The sequence below is a fragment of the Euphorbia lathyris genome, chromosome 1, assembly GCF_963576675.1.
Source record: "Euphorbia lathyris chromosome 1, ddEupLath1.1, whole genome shotgun sequence".
Lineage (NCBI taxonomy): Eukaryota > Viridiplantae > Streptophyta > Magnoliopsida > Malpighiales > Euphorbiaceae > Euphorbia > Euphorbia lathyris.
In genome coordinates this window covers 48848785-48867864 of record NC_088910.1, presented here as the reverse complement: position 1 = coordinate 48867864, position 19080 = coordinate 48848785, and the positions used below count along the sequence as shown (strand labels likewise).

The 19080-nt window shown below is 34.2% G+C and overlaps 2 protein-coding genes across 2 annotated transcripts; one reads left to right on the top strand and one right to left on the bottom strand.

The window, feature by feature from the left end:
* Nucleotides 1-7769: 7769 nt before the first annotated feature.
* On the top strand, nucleotides 7770-8835 carry LOC136231868 (uncharacterized). The gene is made up of 2 exons (XM_066020846.1): nucleotides 7770-8041; nucleotides 8135-8835. Exons 1-2 carry the CDS (start codon nucleotides 7895-7897, stop codon nucleotides 8576-8578), a joined length of 591 nt encoding a protein of 196 aa, XP_065876918.1. The 5' UTR covers nucleotides 7770-7894; the 3' UTR covers nucleotides 8579-8835.
* Nucleotides 8836-11816: 2981 nt separating this feature from the next.
* On the bottom strand, nucleotides 11817-14814 carry LOC136231860 (protein NRT1/ PTR FAMILY 4.6-like). The gene is made up of 4 exons (XM_066020834.1): nucleotides 14657-14814; nucleotides 14476-14581; nucleotides 14186-14403; nucleotides 11817-13410 (listed from the first exon to the last, which is right to left on the bottom strand). The coding sequence occupies exons 1-4, from the start codon at nucleotides 14657-14659 to the stop codon at nucleotides 12010-12012; spliced, it is 1728 nt and encodes a 575-aa protein (XP_065876906.1). The 5' UTR covers nucleotides 14660-14814; the 3' UTR covers nucleotides 11817-12009.
* Nucleotides 14815-19080: the final 4266 nt, after the last annotated feature.

Genomic DNA, 19080 nt, shown 5'->3' with positions numbered 1-19080 from the left:
TTAGAAGACTTAGTGATCATACCTAGAATACCTCAGAGTTGGGGTATTTATATAGATTTTTATAACCTTCTACCATTAATGATGTTATATTTGAATAGTCACGTCATTAACACCTTTAACGACTATTAAGTACCATTTAGGAGCATTAACTGCTAACTTTGGCGGTGTTAATAGTAGTGTCCCTTGGTCTTTTCTGAAACTGTTCAGAATAGACACGATGGCGTATGCACGTTGAACGAGATGAGATGACATATCTTTCTCATTCAACTTTCTTTTGTCGTGTCTTGCTCGGATGGCGTATCTTATTTCTTTCCACGTGGCGCAACATAATGCTGGAGATCATTTCTCTTCCTTCATTATTACACTTCAGTCCTTGGGATAATATTAAGATATTATCACCTACCATCCTGAAAGGCGTTGGTACGAGCAACTCGGCACCAAGACCATCATCAGCTTCAAACAGATGTCAGGGCTCTTCACCGATCATTTTGTAACATCTATCCCCAAAAGTAAAACCATTCAGGATCTCAACTACCTAATCCAGCATGAAAAAGAAACCCTTAAGGACTATGTACAAAGATTCCGATAATGTCAATCCAAATGTCATCAATTTTATAAATGTGAACAAACACATTTCTCGCTTTGACAACAAAAAAACCCGCAATCATTTATTTGCAAATTAGATTAACCACAAAGTTTTTTTTTTTTTAAATTAACCCCTTTAAATATTAAAAATATGATTTTATATATTTTATTTTGATCTTATTTTTCTCTCGTATCTTTTTCATTCCTATCTAATTTTAATACTTTAAATGTATTATTTAAATTAAAAGTATAATATTTTTATTTTTAAAAAAAATATTAATAATTATTGGTTCAAAAAAAATATATTAATAATTATAAATTTAATATGAATAGTTTACACAAAAACAATAATAAAATTCAAATGGAGTTAATAATATCCAATTTTAAAATAAAAAAAATAAAATTTGCTTAAATTCTCTTATTACTGTATATTGTTCACTAAAAACTTATATTTCAATTCTTTCATTTAGAAATATGATTAAATTGATGAGTTTTGATTCATTTCTCCAATTTTTTTTAGTTTGATACATTATATATAACAATCTAGTCTTCACGGATTGCTTTGGAGTGGAAGAACATAAAAAATTAAAGTTTTGACCGAACATAAAAAGTCATGTTTTTTAAGTTTGATACATTATATTTATATATAATAATCTACTCTTCACCGAACATAAAAAAAAAGTCATGTTTTTTTTCACCTAAACGAGAATTTGATTTAGAAACTTCTTTTAAAATACATGAATGCAAATAAAAGACATAAATAAGTTTTATGATCCTTTTATAAAAAAAAAAAAAAAAAAAGTTTTATGATCCGGTGGTTTTCATAATAGAATCAATAACTACATACCAATATATAATTTAAGTAAAATTCCATATTTTTATGGGTAAATTACAAAATTGGGTCAAATGGGAGGCTCATTTATATATTTAACCCATTTACTCAACCTACTACATATTCTCAATATTTACGCGCGTCTGTCTCCCTCCCGTCTGACTTCGCAGATTCGATCATATGCGAAACTTGCGAAGCTAATCGATGGGTTTACTTGATGAATTTAATCAGCATATGCGAAGCCTGCGAAACTAATGTTTGATTTACTTGATGAATTTAATTAGCTTATGCGAAGCCTGGATGTGTTTTGAAGCTAATTCGCGAAGTGGTATATAACAAAAAAATGCCAAACAACAACGAATTCTAACATTAAAATCATAACATTATCAAAATTTACAACAAGATTGCCACAATAACAACATTAAAATCATAACATTATCAAAATTTACAACAAGATTGACACAATAAACTCCTAACAAATCACTTCAAAGTGAACCTGACTAATCTGGACGGAAATTTCTCTCTCTACAGGAAGTCCAGACCTTTTGGGATGAGAAATGGAAGTCCAGACCTTTTGGGATGGACGTGTCCCATGGTGCATGATGCGGTCTCTGGGAAACCTCACTAAGGGATAAGTGTACCCCGTCGTTATCAAGTAATAAATTTCTGGTTTAAGTCCAGGTTATCGTCCACAGGATTTATTTCTACAAGTACCGAGCTACTCGATCTCGGATGTTATCTAGGCTTAGGGGGTTTTGAGTTTGTTTGATTAAATTAATCTACTCCTAGGTTGAATTACGCTACTCCTAGCTAAGTTATCCGATTCTAACTAAGTTATTCTACGCCTAATTAAGTTACTCTACCCCTAATTGAGTTAAACTACTCCTAAGTGATCTTTTACCAATGCAATTAACCGAAGGAACATGAAGGGATACGATGATAATGAAAATAGAATGGTTAAACAATTGAATTGAAACCTAAGTCACTTGTGTCCAAGGCGATTACCCCGACCTATCCTCCTAAAGTCCCTAGTTCGTGATTCCCTTGTAAGGCCGAAACTAGCTCTAAGGCTCAGTAATTTGGGCTTAATCTTCTATAGGGTTGTCAATCCTATAGGCACTGACTAGGTCAGATTCAGCTCGCAATATGTGCCAACCTAATTTTGGGATTATCGAATGAGTTAAACCAATCAGACAAAGCGTAAGACAAAGATTAAAACATCAAAACAATTGAATAAACAAGAACTATAATATATATCAAAAATGGAAACATTGTCACGAAGTTACAATAAACCTAGAATTCATAGCATGTATCAGAGGCTAGACAGAATGTAAAAGAAGAAAAATCCCTTTCAGGGAACCTGTCTACCAATGCAGGCGTCTTTCTAGGACTTAAGGATGAAGCTTGAGTAATCCTCGGTGAATGGAGCTTCGGAGGTGTCTTCAATGGAGGGTTGAAGGATATGGAGGAGGTGGAGAGGATTTCTCAAGGTGAAAATCTAAGCAAATTACAAAGGAAAAAGATCTCTAAATTACAATGGAAAAATCCTATTTATAGACGCGTCTCGGGCCTCGTTTTGACCTATTTTCGTGTCCTTGTTGGTGTAGGAAGATGTGGGGCCGAACGTGGCTTCGTGGGGGCGGAATTGGTCTTTTTGACCAATTCCCGCAGGGCTGCTCGCCGAGCAGGGAAGGCTGCTCGACGAGCAGGGCTGCTCGCGCCGAGCAGCCCCCTGCTCGCCGAGCAGGCGCCTAGTGGCCTGATCGCCGAGCAGGCTCCTGCTCGCCGAGCAGGCCTCTGGCGGCCTGCTCGGCGAGCAGAAATGGCCCGTGGGGCCCTGCTCGCCGAGCGTTTTCGCCCGACGCGTGCTCGATTCAAGCTTGATGAGTTCCATGCCCTTTTTCGTCCGAACTTACACCTGCACACGCATAAAAACTCCGGAAAACATTAGTCCAAAAGCCAAATTGATCCGTCAATCGCTTATTTTGAGCAAACGCTTCGTTTGGTGCGACTTTTGACGGACCAATTAGCTTCAAAAGATAACGAAATTCTATTATGCATGCTATTTCGGCCGTATTTGCCTAAATTGATCATAAAACGAGCCTAAATGACGAAAAGTAAATAGAACGTTTCCAATTCGTAACTAACTCACACAAAAGCATTTAAATGCGAGAATTGCTCGCTTATTAACCAAATAACTCTAAAACCCGTCCTAAAACCGTACCCAAAGATAGGGGTTTTTGACCCCTATCAGTTAGACCTGTTCATGAGCCCGTTGGCCCGCCCAACCCGCCCAGGCCCGCACTTCATGGGTTGGGCTTGGACATTGATATTTGATCTTTGGTCCGGCCCGGTCCAAGCCCGCTCAAGCCCGCATATAAAATGGGTTGGGCTTGGGATTGCTCTCAAAATCCCAAGTGAGCCCGGCCCGGCCCGGCCCGATTTTATATTATATAGTAATATTTTTAATTGTATATATATATATATACATGGTGTATTTAAAAAAAAAAATTACTCCTGTTACTAAATTTGGTAGTTGAATCTAAAATTAAATTACTCTAAAGTCCTAAAATAATTACATTATAATTTTTTTTTTTAATATTAACATATTAGATGGGCGGGTTGGGCCGGGCTTGGGAATTACTTTTTATAGTCAAGCCCAGCCCGGCCCGAGCCCGATATAAATATAGGTGGGCTGGGTTGGGCTTGGACAAGATAATTATATGTAAAGCCCGGTTAGGCCCGGTCCGAACCCGGCCCGGCCCAGCCCATGAACAGGTCTACTATCAGTGCACACCAAGATTGGCACAATCTCTCCTAACCAATCATATTTCAACGTGAATGTGCCAATCTTGAGGGAAATTTCTCCCTATACAGGAAGGAAAGTCATCTCCCCTGCATCCGAGGACGCCGCCTTCTAGAAAGGGATGTTATGTAATCAACCACCTTCAGGAAAAATTAATCGTGTTAGGCAGGGAAAAAGACGATTTTGGCTTCGCGAAATGAGGATGAGCGAAGCATGCGAATGTAAATGTGCAGGGAAAGAGACGATTTTACTTCGCTAATTGATGTTTTCGCGAAGTATGCGAGGTCTGAAACGTGACGATCTATGGCGCATATCGATGCTTTCGCGAAATCTGCGAGTGGAATCATGAACTTTTCTACTCGCAGACTTCGCGAACTAATCGATTCGCGAAGTAGATCGTCACGTTTCAGGCTCTTTCTCTTCGTAGATCTTCGTGAAATCATCGACTACGCGAAGTGTATTCATAGAAAAACGCAGAAAAAACAGCAAATACTTACATTTTTCGCGCCTTTCACCCTTAAAAGCGACAATAACAATATGATAAACTGGGAAAAATGATGGAAATAACGTAGAATAACCATTTCTTTGATGGTAAGAAGAAGAAAGAAACCAAGTAACGAGCAGGATCAGGAAGATGAAGAACCATGGCTTCGTTTTCTAGGATTAGGAAGTTGCAGAATCAAGAGATGAAGAGAGGAAAAAGAGAAATACATTGTGATTTGGAGAAATGGTGCAGATTTCGTACAATTTAAATGAAGATAGGAAGATCAAAAGTTTTGGAATCAACAGCCGTTTCGTTAATGGAGGAGCCAACAGCCGTTTCGCGCACCCAAATAGAAGAGGGGAGAGAACGTTTGCGTAAGGGGGAAGTGGGAAGGTTAGGGGTATTATGGGAAAGTCACACAAAATCAGTCTAGATATGTAGTAGGTTGAGTAAATGGGTTAAATATGTAAATGAGCCTTCCATTTAACCCATTTTTGTAATTTTCCCTATTTCTATTTTAATATTGGATTTTAGTACTCGTATTTGGATTGTATTTGGATTTTATTAGGGAAAAATTACAAAACTGGGTCAAATGGGGGGTCCATTTACATATTTAACTCATTTACTCATCCTATTACATATCTAGACTGATTTTGTGTGACTTTCCCATAATACCCTCAATATTTACGCGCGTCTGTCTCCATCCCGTCTGACTTCGTATATTCGACCATATGCAAAGCCTGCGAAGCTAATGTTTGGATTTACTTAATGAATTTAGTTCGCATATGCGAAGCCTGCGAAGCTGAAGTTTGTTTTGCTTGATGAATTTAGTTCGCATATGCGAATGCTGGAAATGTTTTAAAGCTAATTCGCGATGTGGTATATAACAAAAAATGGTAAACAACAACGGATTCTAACATTAAAATCATAACATTATTAAAATTTACAACAAGATTGCCACAATAACAACATTCAAATCATAACATTATCAAAATTTACAACAAGATTGTCACAATGAACTCCACTAACTAATCATTTCAAAGTGAACCTAACTAATTCGGTACCAATCTTGAAACGGATGAGTAATCTTGGTGTGCACCATGTGACACATCCATCCCAAAAGGTTTGGACTTCCATTTCTCATCCCAGAAGGTCTGGACTTCCAGACCTTTTGGGATGGACGTGTCCCACGGTGCACACCAAGATTACTCATCCGATTTAAAATTGGTACCGGATTAGTTAGGTTCACTTTGAAGATTGGCACCATGGGATGGACATGTCCCATAGTGCACCCCAAGATTGACACAACCTCTCCTAACCAACCACTTTAGGAGTGAATGTGTCAATCTTGGGGAAGTTCATCCCTATACAGGAAGAAAAATCATCTCCTCTGCAGCCCAGTACGCCGCCTTCCAAAAAGGGATGTTACGTATTCAACCATCTACAGAAAAAATTAATCGTGTTAGGCAAGGAAAAAGACGATTTTGGCTTCACGAAATGAAGATTACCGAAGCATGCGAATGTAAATGTGCAGGGAAAGAGGTGATTTAGTTCGCATATCGATGCTTTCGTGAAGTCTGCGAGGTCTGAAACGTGAGGATCTATTCGCAGAGTTCGCGAACTAATCGATTCGCGAGCTAGATCCATACGTTTCAGACTCTTTCTCTTCGCAGATCTTCACGAAATCATCAATTCACGAAGTAGATCGTCACTTTCCAGACTCGTTCTCTTCGCAAAGCTTCACGAAACCATCGATTGCGAAGTGAATTCATGAAAAAACGCAGAAAAAAATAGATACTTACATTTTTCGCCCCTTTCACCACCAAAAGCGACAATAACAATATGATAACATGGGAAGAACGAAGGAAATAACGTAGAAAAACCATTTCTTTGATGGTAACAAGAAGAAAGAAACCAAGCAACGAACAGGAAGATGAAAAACCATGGCTTCGTTTTCTAGGGTTGGGAAGTTGCAGAATCAAGAGATGAAGAGAGGAAAAAGAGAAATTCATTGTGATTTTGACTAAATGGTGCTGATTTCGTGCAATTTAAAGGAAAAAATGAAGATTAAAAGTCTTGAAATCATTAATGAATGAGCAACTTTTCGCATAACCAAGGAGATAGGGGGAGCGGCGGTTCGCGAGTAGGGGAAGTGGGAAGGTTAGGGGTATTATGGGAAAGTCACACAAAATCAGTCTAGATATGTAATAGGATGAGTAAATGTGTTAAATATGTAAATGTGCCTCTCATTTGACCCAGTTTTGTAATTTTCCATTTTATTATTGGTTTAGTGAAAAATATTCACTTTAATATTGATAATTATTAAAAAGAGACTAGAAAAAAATAAAATAATTATTCAAATCTATATATAATATAAAACAGTAACGATGGAACTGAGGTGTCACTTCCTCCTTTTTTAGTGATAAAAAATTTAATATATTAATTTTAATTTTATTATGTATATTTATCTATAAAAAGATTATTTTATCCCATATATCTAAGAGTACTACAGAATTTAAATTAATCCCTAAAATCTCTCTAATTCTCTACATATCTATATATCTATATATAATATAAAACAGTAACGATGGAACTGAGGTGTCACTTCCTCCTTTTTTACTGATAAAAAATATAATATAATATATAATATATTAGTTTTTTTTTTTTTTTTTTTTGTAGAAAAGGAAAAGAAAAACGAATAACAACAAACTACCCAGCAATTAGCCTAGGGAAGCTAACCCCAATCCTATCTTCTAAGAGAAGAGGAGAGATGAAACTAGAGGAAACAGGAAGGATAGTAACACCTAACGTCCCTTCATGGCCCGCTATATTAGTTTTTATTTTATTATTATATTTATCTATAAAAATATTATTTAAAGTAAATGTGAAAATCAAACAATAATATTTAATTTATATAATACATTTATGTCATTAATTCTAATTATTAGATTGTATTTTTATTAATATTTATATATTAAGATGAATCCGTGCATCGCACGGGCCAAAAACTAGTTGTTATGTTATATTTGTCAGATTTTATAATAACTTGATTACTGTGATAAATGATGAGATAACGCAATCACCAAATTGATTGGTGGAGAAATAAGGCACACGATACATCCGACGTGGCAGTTGCATCTCCGAAGAACAGCAGCACTTTCTCAGCACAGCAAGGAGATCCAAGAACATGCTCTCTATCTCTCTTTCATCGCAATCATCAATGGCTTCTTTTCTTCAACCATTCCAACCTAACGCCTTCTCCTCCAATTCTCGCCTCGGCCGTCCATGTCCTTCCAGACCCCTCACAATCGTCGCCATGGCTCCCCAAAAGAAGGTAATTGATTTAATTCCAGCTTTAATTTCAACAAAAGTAAAAAGTTACTCCATATTGCAATTCATTCAGATTACAAATTTGGTTTACTGGTAGGTGAATAGAATAGATAATGGCTGGGGGAAGAAATGGTACGGAGCAGGAATATTCTACGAAAGCAGTGAAGAATTAGAATTCGACGTTTTCAAGGAGATAGAGAAGAGAAAAGTCCTGAGCAACGTAGAAAAGGCAGGACTGTTGTCCAAGGCGGAGGAGCTTGGATTCACCCTGTCATCAATAGAGAAATTGGGGGTTTTTTCGAAAGCTGAGGAATTGGGGCTGCTGAGTTTGTTAGAGAAGCTAGCCGGTGTCTCGCCGGCTGCTATGGCGTCTGCTGCGCTGCCTGTACTTGTGGCGGCTGTGGCAGCGATTGTGTTAATTCCGGATGATTCGGCTGGGTTGGTGGCGGTGCAATATGTGTTGGCTGGTTCGCTTCTGGTTGGTGGTGTTGGCTTGTTTATTGGGTCTATTGTGCTTGATGGATTGCAAGAAGCTGATTGATTGATCTTTAACTCTTTTTTGTAAACTGGGTCAAGGTTTGTAAGCACAAATTGTTATCATTTTGGTAAAATAAAAACGAAATCAAAGGAATTAGGAATTTGTTTGTATGTATGTTTCTTTGCTGGTCAGAAGATGGAGTTCTGTTAGGACTTGCAGATTAGCTTTATGTAATTAATGATTAGTATATAATCAAAGTGTTGCTGTACTTTATGATGATGGTTCCTCAAGAAGAAATTGAAAATTTGTTTCTTTCTCTCTGCTATCTTCTTATACGATGCTTCAGTAGGCAGGAATTTACACTTAGGGATAATTTTAACAGTACGGTCAATTTTTGAAAGTGCCTTGGCTAAGTGTTAAACCTGATTCATAAGTTTAATTGTTAGTAGTTTCTAAAAAATTATAGTAACATTTTTACATTATTTTTTATTTTTAGTTTAATTTTTTTTTATTTTCTAATAATTAAAATGTAATTTACAAATTAAATTATTTGAGTCACAAAAATAAGAAATTAATTTTTTTTAATGATAAAGACATAATAAAAACGAGTTTAAAAGCGTTATGAAAATAAAGATTCTATTTAAATTAATTTTGAGCATCTATCTTAATTATTGAGTATGTATTTTAAATCATTTTATGTATTTTAAAATATTTAGAGTAAACAATTATAAAGGCTCTTGTATTTAAACTTATATTTTTAAGTAATACACTAGTCTGTTTCTCTGTTTTTGGAATAATTATGTAGTCATTCTGTTATTATTTTCATCAATTCCTTAATCCTTATGTTTGAGTCAATGATTAAACTATAGTATAAAAATTTTAAAATACCAAAGTTACTTTTCGGTCTATGTTTTAATAATAAAGCATATTATATTTTTTCTATTTTATGTCTTTTTTTCTCCCTTTTTCTATGTAATCATAATCTGTCCAATATTAAGTAATTAGTTTATTAATTTTTATATAATTGTAGAACTTTTTTGGGATAATTACTAATTTGACCCAATCAAGGACCACAATTTACATATCTAACCCACCTTGCCTCAAAGTTACCAAATCAGACATTTTCACCCATTTTGGACAAAACTAACCTTAGTTCTATTTGATTAATCGATCTTCTTCTTCTTCTTCTTCTTCTTCCTCCTCCTCCTTCTCCTCCGCTTCATCCGTTTCTTCTTCTTCTTCTTCTTCTTCTTCTCTGTTTCAAATTCTTCTTCAGTTCATCTTCTTCAATTTCTGATACCAATCGTTATCGATTTTTGAGATTTTTGACATATTATGTTCAATTTCCCGTACAAATGGTATATTTTTTGCTTATACGCTTGCTTTTCTCGTTGGTTTTCCCTCTTTCATCATCTGTAATGGTATCGTTTCAATTTCCTCTATTTTTCCATAATTTTTTCCATTTTCCTCCATTGCTGTCGCATTTGTGACGAAATTGTCGCATTTCGTCACAAATGCGACAAGAACTGTCGCATTTCGTCGCAAATGCGACAAGAACTGTCGCATTTCATCGCAAATGCGACAAGAGTTGTCGCATTTGCGACGAAATGCGACAGTTCTTGTCGCATTTGCGACGAAATGCGACAATTTTGTCACAAATGCGACAACAATGGACGAAAATGAAAATAAAATTATGGAAAATAGAGGAAATTGAAACGATACCATTAAAGATGAAGAAAGAGGCAAAACCAACGAGAAAAGCAAGCGTATAAGCAAAAAATATACCATTTGTACGGGAAATTGAACATAATATGTCAAAAATCTCAAAAATCGTTAACGATTGGTATAAGAAATTGAAGAAGATGAAGAAGTTGAAACGAAGAAGAAGAAGAACAACAAGAAGAAGAAGAACAAGAAGCGGATGAAGCGGAGGAGGAAGAAGAAGAAGAAGAAGAAGAAGAAGAAGAAGAAGAAGAAGAAGAAGAAGATCGATCGATTCATCAAATAGAACTAAGGTTAGTTTTGTCCAAAATGGGTGAAAGTGTCTAATTTGGTAACTTTGAGGTAAGGTGGGTTAGATATGTAAATTGGGGTCCTTGATTGAGTCAGATTAGTAATTATCCCACCTTTTTTCTACATAATCATAATCTGTCCAATATTAAGTAATTAATTTATTAATTTGTATATAATTATAGAACATTATTTAATAGTGTAAAATTTATTGATTGAAAAAATAAATGAAAAATATTTTAAAAATTATCAAAATAGGAGTAAAACTATATAAAATTATAAAAAGCAATCTTTATTTATCTCTAATAAATTATCAAAAATTCATAATAATATTTAATGTTAGTTTAAAAATATTATATTAAAGAACAAAAAAAGACAGTACACCCATTCGGGTCCCAAACTAAAGTTTTAAAGTTAATTGAGACCCTAAAATATCAAAATCATCAATTATATCCATGAACTAAGCAAAAATCATAAATTGAGTTCTCATCATATTCTAAAATCAGAAAGGATGACTATTCTATTTGATATAGACTGTAATAATCTCTCCGGAGGTTCAAAATGGGTTTAGGGAATAGAGTCTAAAACTGTTCAACCGAATGATTTTCGATGAAACCTCAATTGAAATTTTTTGTTTAAAATAGAGACAATTCATAATTTTTTATTAGTGCAGAGACCTAATTGATAGTTTTGATAATTTAATGTTCTAATTGATTTTGAAGCCTTAGTTTAGAGATCCAAATAGATATTATGCCATAAAAAATTAAGAGAATAATACCCTAATATTTAAATAATACACTTTATAATACACATAAAGTGTATATAAACAAGCCTCTGGGATTTGTATACAAAAATAGCAAAATATAAGAAAAAGAATGGAGATGCAGGGTATCGATCCCCATACCTCTCACATGCTAAGCGAGCGCTCTACCATCTGAGCTACATCCCCTTGATGCCAATTGTGTAATGATATTATATTTATAAATAGAACATTTATCTGCTCTGTAATAGTATTGTATTTAGAACAAAACACATTTCATATGGAGCTGATAAATTAATAGTATTACATGGTGAATTTCACTTCTGGTTATATATATTCTAATAATATATACCCAGTTACGAATAATAAGCTATATGAGCTGCATCCCCTTGATGTTCAGGGTGTAATACTATCTAATTAATAATCAAGAGTAAGGAATTTATTTATTTTTAAAAGGAAAAGAAAGATTTGATAAACAGAATACTAATATAATTGATTTTCACGTCAGACTATAGTATAATAGTGTAAAAACATAAAGATTGATTATTTATCCTAATAACAATATACATTTTATTTAGAGCTGGTTAATTAGTAGTATTACATAGGCAAACTTCACTTTCACTTCTGCTTACTCTTATACTATATAATTGGGAATAATAAGGAAAATCCAACCCCCCAACCCAGAATCATACAAAGAAGAAATGAAAAAAACTTGACCTGATATCTATTGAATTACAGAGAGTGAATGTGAATGTTGATTATCATCATCAGGAGTTGTAGATTTATATGTGTAGCGAGAAGCCCAGAAGAGATAATGCAGGAAGTTAAGAGCACTTAATATGCACATCAACCAATAAAACCTCTCCAAATGATAATGGTTCAAGTTGTTCCCAAACAGCCATGGCGTGTGTCTATAGGCACTAGTAACACCATTCACTATAGAAACAAGCACAGAGCTCAGATAATACCCCATAGCCAGAGATGTCCATGACAAGGAAGTAGACAATGATCTCATGCTTATAGGCGCTTCTGTGAAGAAAAATTCCATCATTCCAGCTAATGTGAATAGGTCTGCTGATCCAAGAAACAAGTACTGTATTGCTATCCACAGGAATGTCATCGGCAGAGGTTGATTTGAGTCTGTTGATTCGGATTCCGCCACTCTCTTTCGCTTCATTTCAACTAGAGCTGCAACTGCCATTGCTATAATTGAAAGGACTAATCCTGTCCCTATTCTCTGCAGATGTGTTATCCCCATTTCGGTTTTGGTTACTCTTCTGGCAAATGGAAGGATTATATGGTTGTAAATAGGCGCCAGGATCATGATGAATATGACAGGGAATACAGGAAGGGAAGCCGGTGGGACTTTTAGAGAACCAAGGGTTGTGTTCATGGTTGATGCTTGATGTACAGAGAAGGTTGAGAGCTGAGCAAGGCAGCAATTTAGCATGATTGTTGACATAAAAATGGGGAGTATTTTTACTACTATCTTAACCTCTTCTACATCCTTCACTGTGCATTGAAGCAATGGATTTCTAGAGTTGTTATTTGTCACTGCTCGATCAAGAAATCCGATACTTTTTGATGTCTTACAATCCTGGGTTTCAGTAGTGTATGATGAGCTTATGACAGAATTATTCCTAGGATGTTTAGAGGTGTTGTAAGTTGCTGCAACTATGACCTTAAACATGGTTGTGATTGGACTTCCTGTGGGAACTTTGTTCCTGTAAAATGGTGATCCGAGGAGGAAGATTGGAATGGAGAGAAGTATTGTTACAGTAGAGATTCCGAAACCCCATTGCCATCCTTTGTTATCTTCAATCCAAACCACGAAAGTTACCGCGATTAGAGCACCAAAAGAGAGGCAGAAAATGAAGTAATTAAAGAAGGTAGAGCGCTGGTTTCTTCCTTGAGGTGTAGTTTCATCAAATTGCTCAGCACCATGTGGAGGAAGTGAGCCTTTTATCCCTCCAACACCAAGTGCTACTAGATAAAGGCCTGTAAATAACATCACTGCTTTGCTTCCATCTACTACTTCGCATGAGATGCTTAATTTGCTTGCTACAGCACACGCCAACGGTCTCAGTGATGGCTGTCGCGCTTGCACTGTCAGCACCAGCAGCCCCTGATACATATGCCGTTTTAGTTAAAAACATTCTGATGCTGATATTTGTGTTTGGTGAAAGTGGTTGAAATGAAGTGAAAAATGAGATTAGATAGATTCATTTACTTTGGTTAAGAACTGTACACATGTATATCTCTGACATGCCAAGTTAGTTTGAGCGAATAAAGATTGTTAGATGGTTCGAGACTTAGTTAGAAGGTTATGTCATTTTCATCATTCTGTATACTGCTAAGAAGGTAAGAATCAATGAGATGATTTGTATTATTCTTCTCTAAGCTTCTATTACCTTCTTCACAACTTTCACATTCCTTAAGACGTCAATCTAGCCCCAGATTAACATATATAATCAATGAGTAATCTCAATCTTTGTTTTTTAATTACTTTTAGAGTTGTTTCAGTAGGGAATTGTCATTTGAAAGTGGACCATATTATACATATATAGGACAGTGATAGGAATGGGAGGAATTGATTTTTCTGTCAAAATTTGACTTGAATATAGCTGAGGGACCAATCCTAGAGTTGGCTAGAATATGATAATTCTAGATGCATATTGGCTGATTTTAGTGCCCCTTATATGAGGGAAAGTTACGTACTAATACCTGGTGGGGCTAGTAGCCAAGAACATAGTTAATGAAGCCCTGCGATTGGTGCATTCAGGGTATGGACAGGTCTTAATCATGCTAGTCTTTGTACTATACTAATTAATCACAAAGGATGTGACAGAAACTAAATTGTAGAAAATTTCAGTTAGGAATAGCAAGGTTAGTGATGTTACCATGAATTCAATAGCAGCACTTATCAAGTAGATGCGATAGGTGATGAAAAAAGCATCAGAGAGAAAGCCACCAAGTAAAGCAAGGAAAAAGGCAGTCCCCATGAAGTTGGTGACGATATTGGCAGAGGTTGAGGGCGAAAAATGCATAAACTTGGACAAGTATAGCACAAGGTTACTTGCATTTGCTAGGTATGCCAGATTCTCAAGTACCTCCACAACTGAATAATTTGATCAGAGTCAGAGACAGAGACAGACAGTATAATTAATTTATAAGCTCCATTGATAGTTACCCAAGACAAAGGAGGCAGCAAGCATGCCACCGTGACGGCCTCTCAAGGCAGGCCTGTTCTTCCAGTCTACATAGCCTTCCCATGCTCTTAACTCGTTTGCTTCTCCCTACAAGTATGACGATGATGATCAAAACACAGATAAACAAAGGGGAAAATGGGAATGTCTGAGTGAAAAACTTACCATATTCAAATTGTTATTTTGTAATTTCTGATTTTATATATATGCGAATGCCAACTGTTTGATGTTTTTTTTACTTTTTCTTGTGGGACGAGACGAGAACGGTATTGGGGTGTTTATATAGAGAGAACATGTAAAGTGAGAAAATGGTGGTCCAAAGGCATGAAGAAAGGTCTAGACCTGATGAAATGACTAATCATTTTCAATTTAATTGCATTTTGGATGTTGACATTTTCTACCAAAGACGGTGCCACTCACTCAATCACTTAGCGCTTGCTTACCCTCACGCTGACCGATCCAAAATTTACCCATAAGGATGTAATGGAAAATTATTTCAAATATCGGGTTCTTCATGTCAAATGCATGATTTTCTATATATATTTTGACACGTGTAATATAGACACACGTATATTATAAGAGATCCTACTATTTTAATTATTACATAGGGTCACAATATATGTTTCCAAATGTGAATTGTGGTCCTCCAAATGACATGGAAGACCCAATGCTTAATATAAGAACTCGGATGTAACATCTTAATGTGTTTAATTGCCAATTCTTTTGAGTGTAACGAATCAAATTTAATTTTTGTCTTAAGGAAGTGCATAATTAATTTTAATGTATAAAAGTTTAATTTTAATATTTTCAAATAAAATTAATTTTAGTTTCACGCTATCATAAATTAGAAAAAACTATTAGATTGATATTTAATTGTTGGTCCAGACTTTCTAAATATCAATTATGTTCATGTTTGGTAAAGACATTTTTGGGATAAAATTAGATGTTTGAGTTACTTTAGAGGTTTTGACTAGTTAAATATTTGATAATAGTGTTTAGTTAGAGTTGTTTGAAAGAAAGTCCAAAAAGCTAATTTTAAAAACGCTAATTTAACGAGTTTTTTCAATTAGCTTATTCTCCATATATTTTTAAGGACATCCTTACCCATAATTGCAATCCTTTAACCCTAAATAAAAACTTTGTCATATCTTTATTTGTCATTTTACACAAACAATTATTAGTAATAAGCTAAGTTTTATCGAACAAGTATCAACTAATAGCTAATGTAATCAACTAACAACTATTTGTCAAACAACGCCTATGTCTAAGATATTTACTCTATTACTAACGAAATTACAAAAATTCTTTAAAATGCTAAAAACTGAATATGCTACGTATAAGTTAATCACAATTTTTTTTATCAAACTATCTAAAATATTTACTGTGTTATTAATATAGTTACAAAAAAATGTATGAAACTGTATCAATTTATGAACAAATTTGTTTAGAAGGTCCAGTGTGACAGTTAATATAGTCAGACCAGTAATTTCAAATTTTCGATAGTGTATGACTAAAATTGATTTTGTTTGGAAACACTATGGTTAAATTTGCATCATTTCATACATTACAACTAAATATACACTTCGCTTGAAATATTATGGTGAAATTTGGCTTTGATCCCTTAAAAAATTAAAGTTTCATATATAAATTCAATGAAATTTTCCACTAACTAGTGAGCTTAAAGCACCTTCCAATTCCGTAAATATGTTCCTAAATGTTTGAATGAAATGTGGAAAAGGTCCTTAAAGGAATGAGTTTTAAGGGTTTAATATATCAAGAGTTTCGTGAATTTGACCTAAAAAACTGATTGGTTCATTGAACTTGCAAAGTATCTTTTTAGTCTTTTGACCTTGCTTAAAGTGATATTGTTAATTTCATAAAACCAAAGAGAGCGGGAGAGAATTTTAGATAAAAATTGAAATATATATATCAGTTTAAGCAAATTTAGTCACCAAGTTGAGTGAGAGTTGCACTTCGCTTGAAATATTAGGGTTAAATTTGGCTTTAATCTCTTAAAAAAGTAAAGTTTCATATTTAAATTCAATGAAATTTTTCGCTAACTAATGAGTGCTCAAATCACCTTCCAATCTCGTAGATATGTTCCTGCCTGTTTAAATGAAATGTGGAAAATGTCGTTAAAGGAATGATTTTTAAGGGTTTAATATATCAAGAGTTTCATGAATTTGAACTGGCTGGTTCACTGAACTTGCAAAGTGTTTCGTTGATTTCGTAAAACTACAGGGAGAGCAAGAGAGAATTTAAATTAAAATGGAAAAATATAAATCGCTTTTTTCTTTATTCCCTTTCCTTTTCTCCTTTCTATTCCAAACTTGATTTTCGCAACCTTAAGCTAGAACAAAGTAGCCAGATCTAGTCGGAGGAGAGTGAAGAAAGTTTAGTTGAATAGAGGCAATAGGTTATTTAGGTGACCAATAAAAAAAATTAATAAAACTAAAAATAAAAAGCTAATTAGTATTTTAAACCACATTCAACTGCCTATAATATATTAAGCGATTTTTAAGGGAATTGTTTATACACTTTAAAATGCTTCAATTTGGAGTATTGAAAATCGGATGAAAATAAAAGAAAATTTAATATATGAGTCTGTTTGAATTTGGTCTAATAGTCCCTTGAACTATTGAACTTACTTAAGGTGATTTATTGATCACCTGGATTTGTTTAAAATGACATATTGGCCTTCTAAACTTGTTTATAATTATCTATTGGCCACTTGAATTTACTTAAAGTGATATACATTTCAGTTTTTCCAAATTCAATCTTGTTTTGACAAAATGAACTTAGTAAGTTAATCATATCACTTTAACCAAATTTAAGATATTAACAAGACACTTCTGTAAGTTGATGGAACTACTCAACTTTTTGAATCAAGTTAAATACCTCCTAATGTATTAATGATCGTCCTCCCAAATGAGAGTTACGTTTAACCGAAACACTTCAAAAAATAAATTACATTCAAGCAGGCTTTACCTGCAATTAAAAAGTACACAAAAGTAATGAATTATGAGGAGTGGCATTATGTGCTTCTTATTTGGTTCACAGGTTTCTTTGCAGTACTACAGGGGAGCCAAAATTCATTAATTGCTCAAGAAATTATAATTGTTATAAATTAACTTCTTTTATAATAAAACGTGGTGGTAGAAATGGGGTGAGATCCAGCGTGACAATGGTTTAAGTTGTGACAAAAAGCTTATTGTGTGACATAAGTTTTGATGATAATTAAAAAGGGCAAGGTGGCAAATTGGTAAATAAAATGAAAGAGCGGATAGAGAAAATTGTTTTATTTCTTTTCTTTAAAATAAATTTTCCCGACATCTCTAACATCGTTTTTCGAAATTTTTTATACTATTAGACTCGTCTAAATTAGACGGTCATTTTAAGATCCCTGAAGCTCAAGTAAAAAAAATTTCGGTTAACGGAATCCGGGTAGGCGTTTTCCGGCGAGAAAAACAGTGCCCAAAAATTTCTCAAAAAATTCCAGAAAATGTAAAACATTATTCTAAGAAACTTTAATTCTTGGATCGAAACAGGATTTCTTACGGTTTAGTCCCAATAAAACTTTTTCCTTAATTTTATCCATTTTACATGCTTCAACAATTTGTTGGGACTATACCGTAAGAAATCCCGCTTCGACCCAAGAATTAAAGTTTCTTAGAATAATGTTTTATATTTTTTGGAATTTTTTAAGAATTTTCTGGACACTTTTTTTCTCGCCAGAAAACGCCCACCCGGATTCCGTTCATCGGAATTTTTTTTACTTGAGCTTCAGGGATCTTAAAATGACCGTCTAATTTAGACGAGTCTAATAGTATAAAATTTTTCGAAAAACAAGGTTAGAAATGTCGGAAAAATGTATTTTAAAGAAAAGAAATAAAACATTTTTCTGTTGGAACAATGCAAGTATTATGTTGGAACAAATGGTACACTGATTTGGAACAAACGGTACATTGATTTGGAACATTGTAAGTAGGACAAAAAACTTGTCCATAAAATTATCAAAAAATTCGAAAACATGTAAAACATCATTTTAAGAAACTTTAATTCTTGGCTCAAAGCGAAATTCCTTACAGTTTTGACCCAATAAATTGTTGAAACATGTAAAATGGATAAAATTAAGGAACAAGTTTAATTGGGACTAAACCGTAAGCAATCCCTCTTCGACCCAAGAATTAAAGTTTTTTAGAATAATGTTTTACATTTTTTAGAATTTTTTTAGAATTTTGTGGGCACTTTTTTCTTGCCAGAAAACGTCCACTCGGATTCCGTTCACCGAAATTTTTTTACTTGAGCTTCATGGATCTTAAAATGACTGTCTAATTTAGACGAGTCTAATAGTATAAAATTTTTTTTAAAAACGAGGTTAGAAATGTCAGAAAAATGTATTTTAAAGAAAAGAAATAAAACAATTTTCTGTTGGAACAATATAAGTATCATGTTGGAACAAATGGTACATTGATTTGGAACAATATAAGTAGGACAAAAAAACGTGTCCAGAAAATTATCAAAAAATTTCAAAACATGTAAAACATTATTTTAAGAAACTTTAATTCTTGGCTTAAAGCGAGATTCCT

Coding starts and splice junctions, on each gene's coding strand:
- LOC136231868 (XM_066020846.1), top strand. CDS start 7,895: ATGCTCTCTATCTCTCTTTCATCGCAATCATCAATGGCTTCTTTTCTT. Junction 8,042..8,134: donor CCATGGCTCCCCAAAAGAAG/GTAATTGATTTA, acceptor GTTTACTGGTAG/GTGAATAGAATAGATAATGG.
- LOC136231860 (XM_066020834.1), bottom strand. Junction 14,404..14,475: donor TGCTGCCTCCTTTGTCTTGG/GTAACTATCAAT, acceptor CAAATTATTCAG/TTGTGGAGGTACTTGAGAAT. Junction 13,411..14,185: donor GTGCTGCTATTGAATTCATG/GTAACATCACTA, acceptor CATATGTATCAG/GGGCTGCTGGTGCTGACAGT.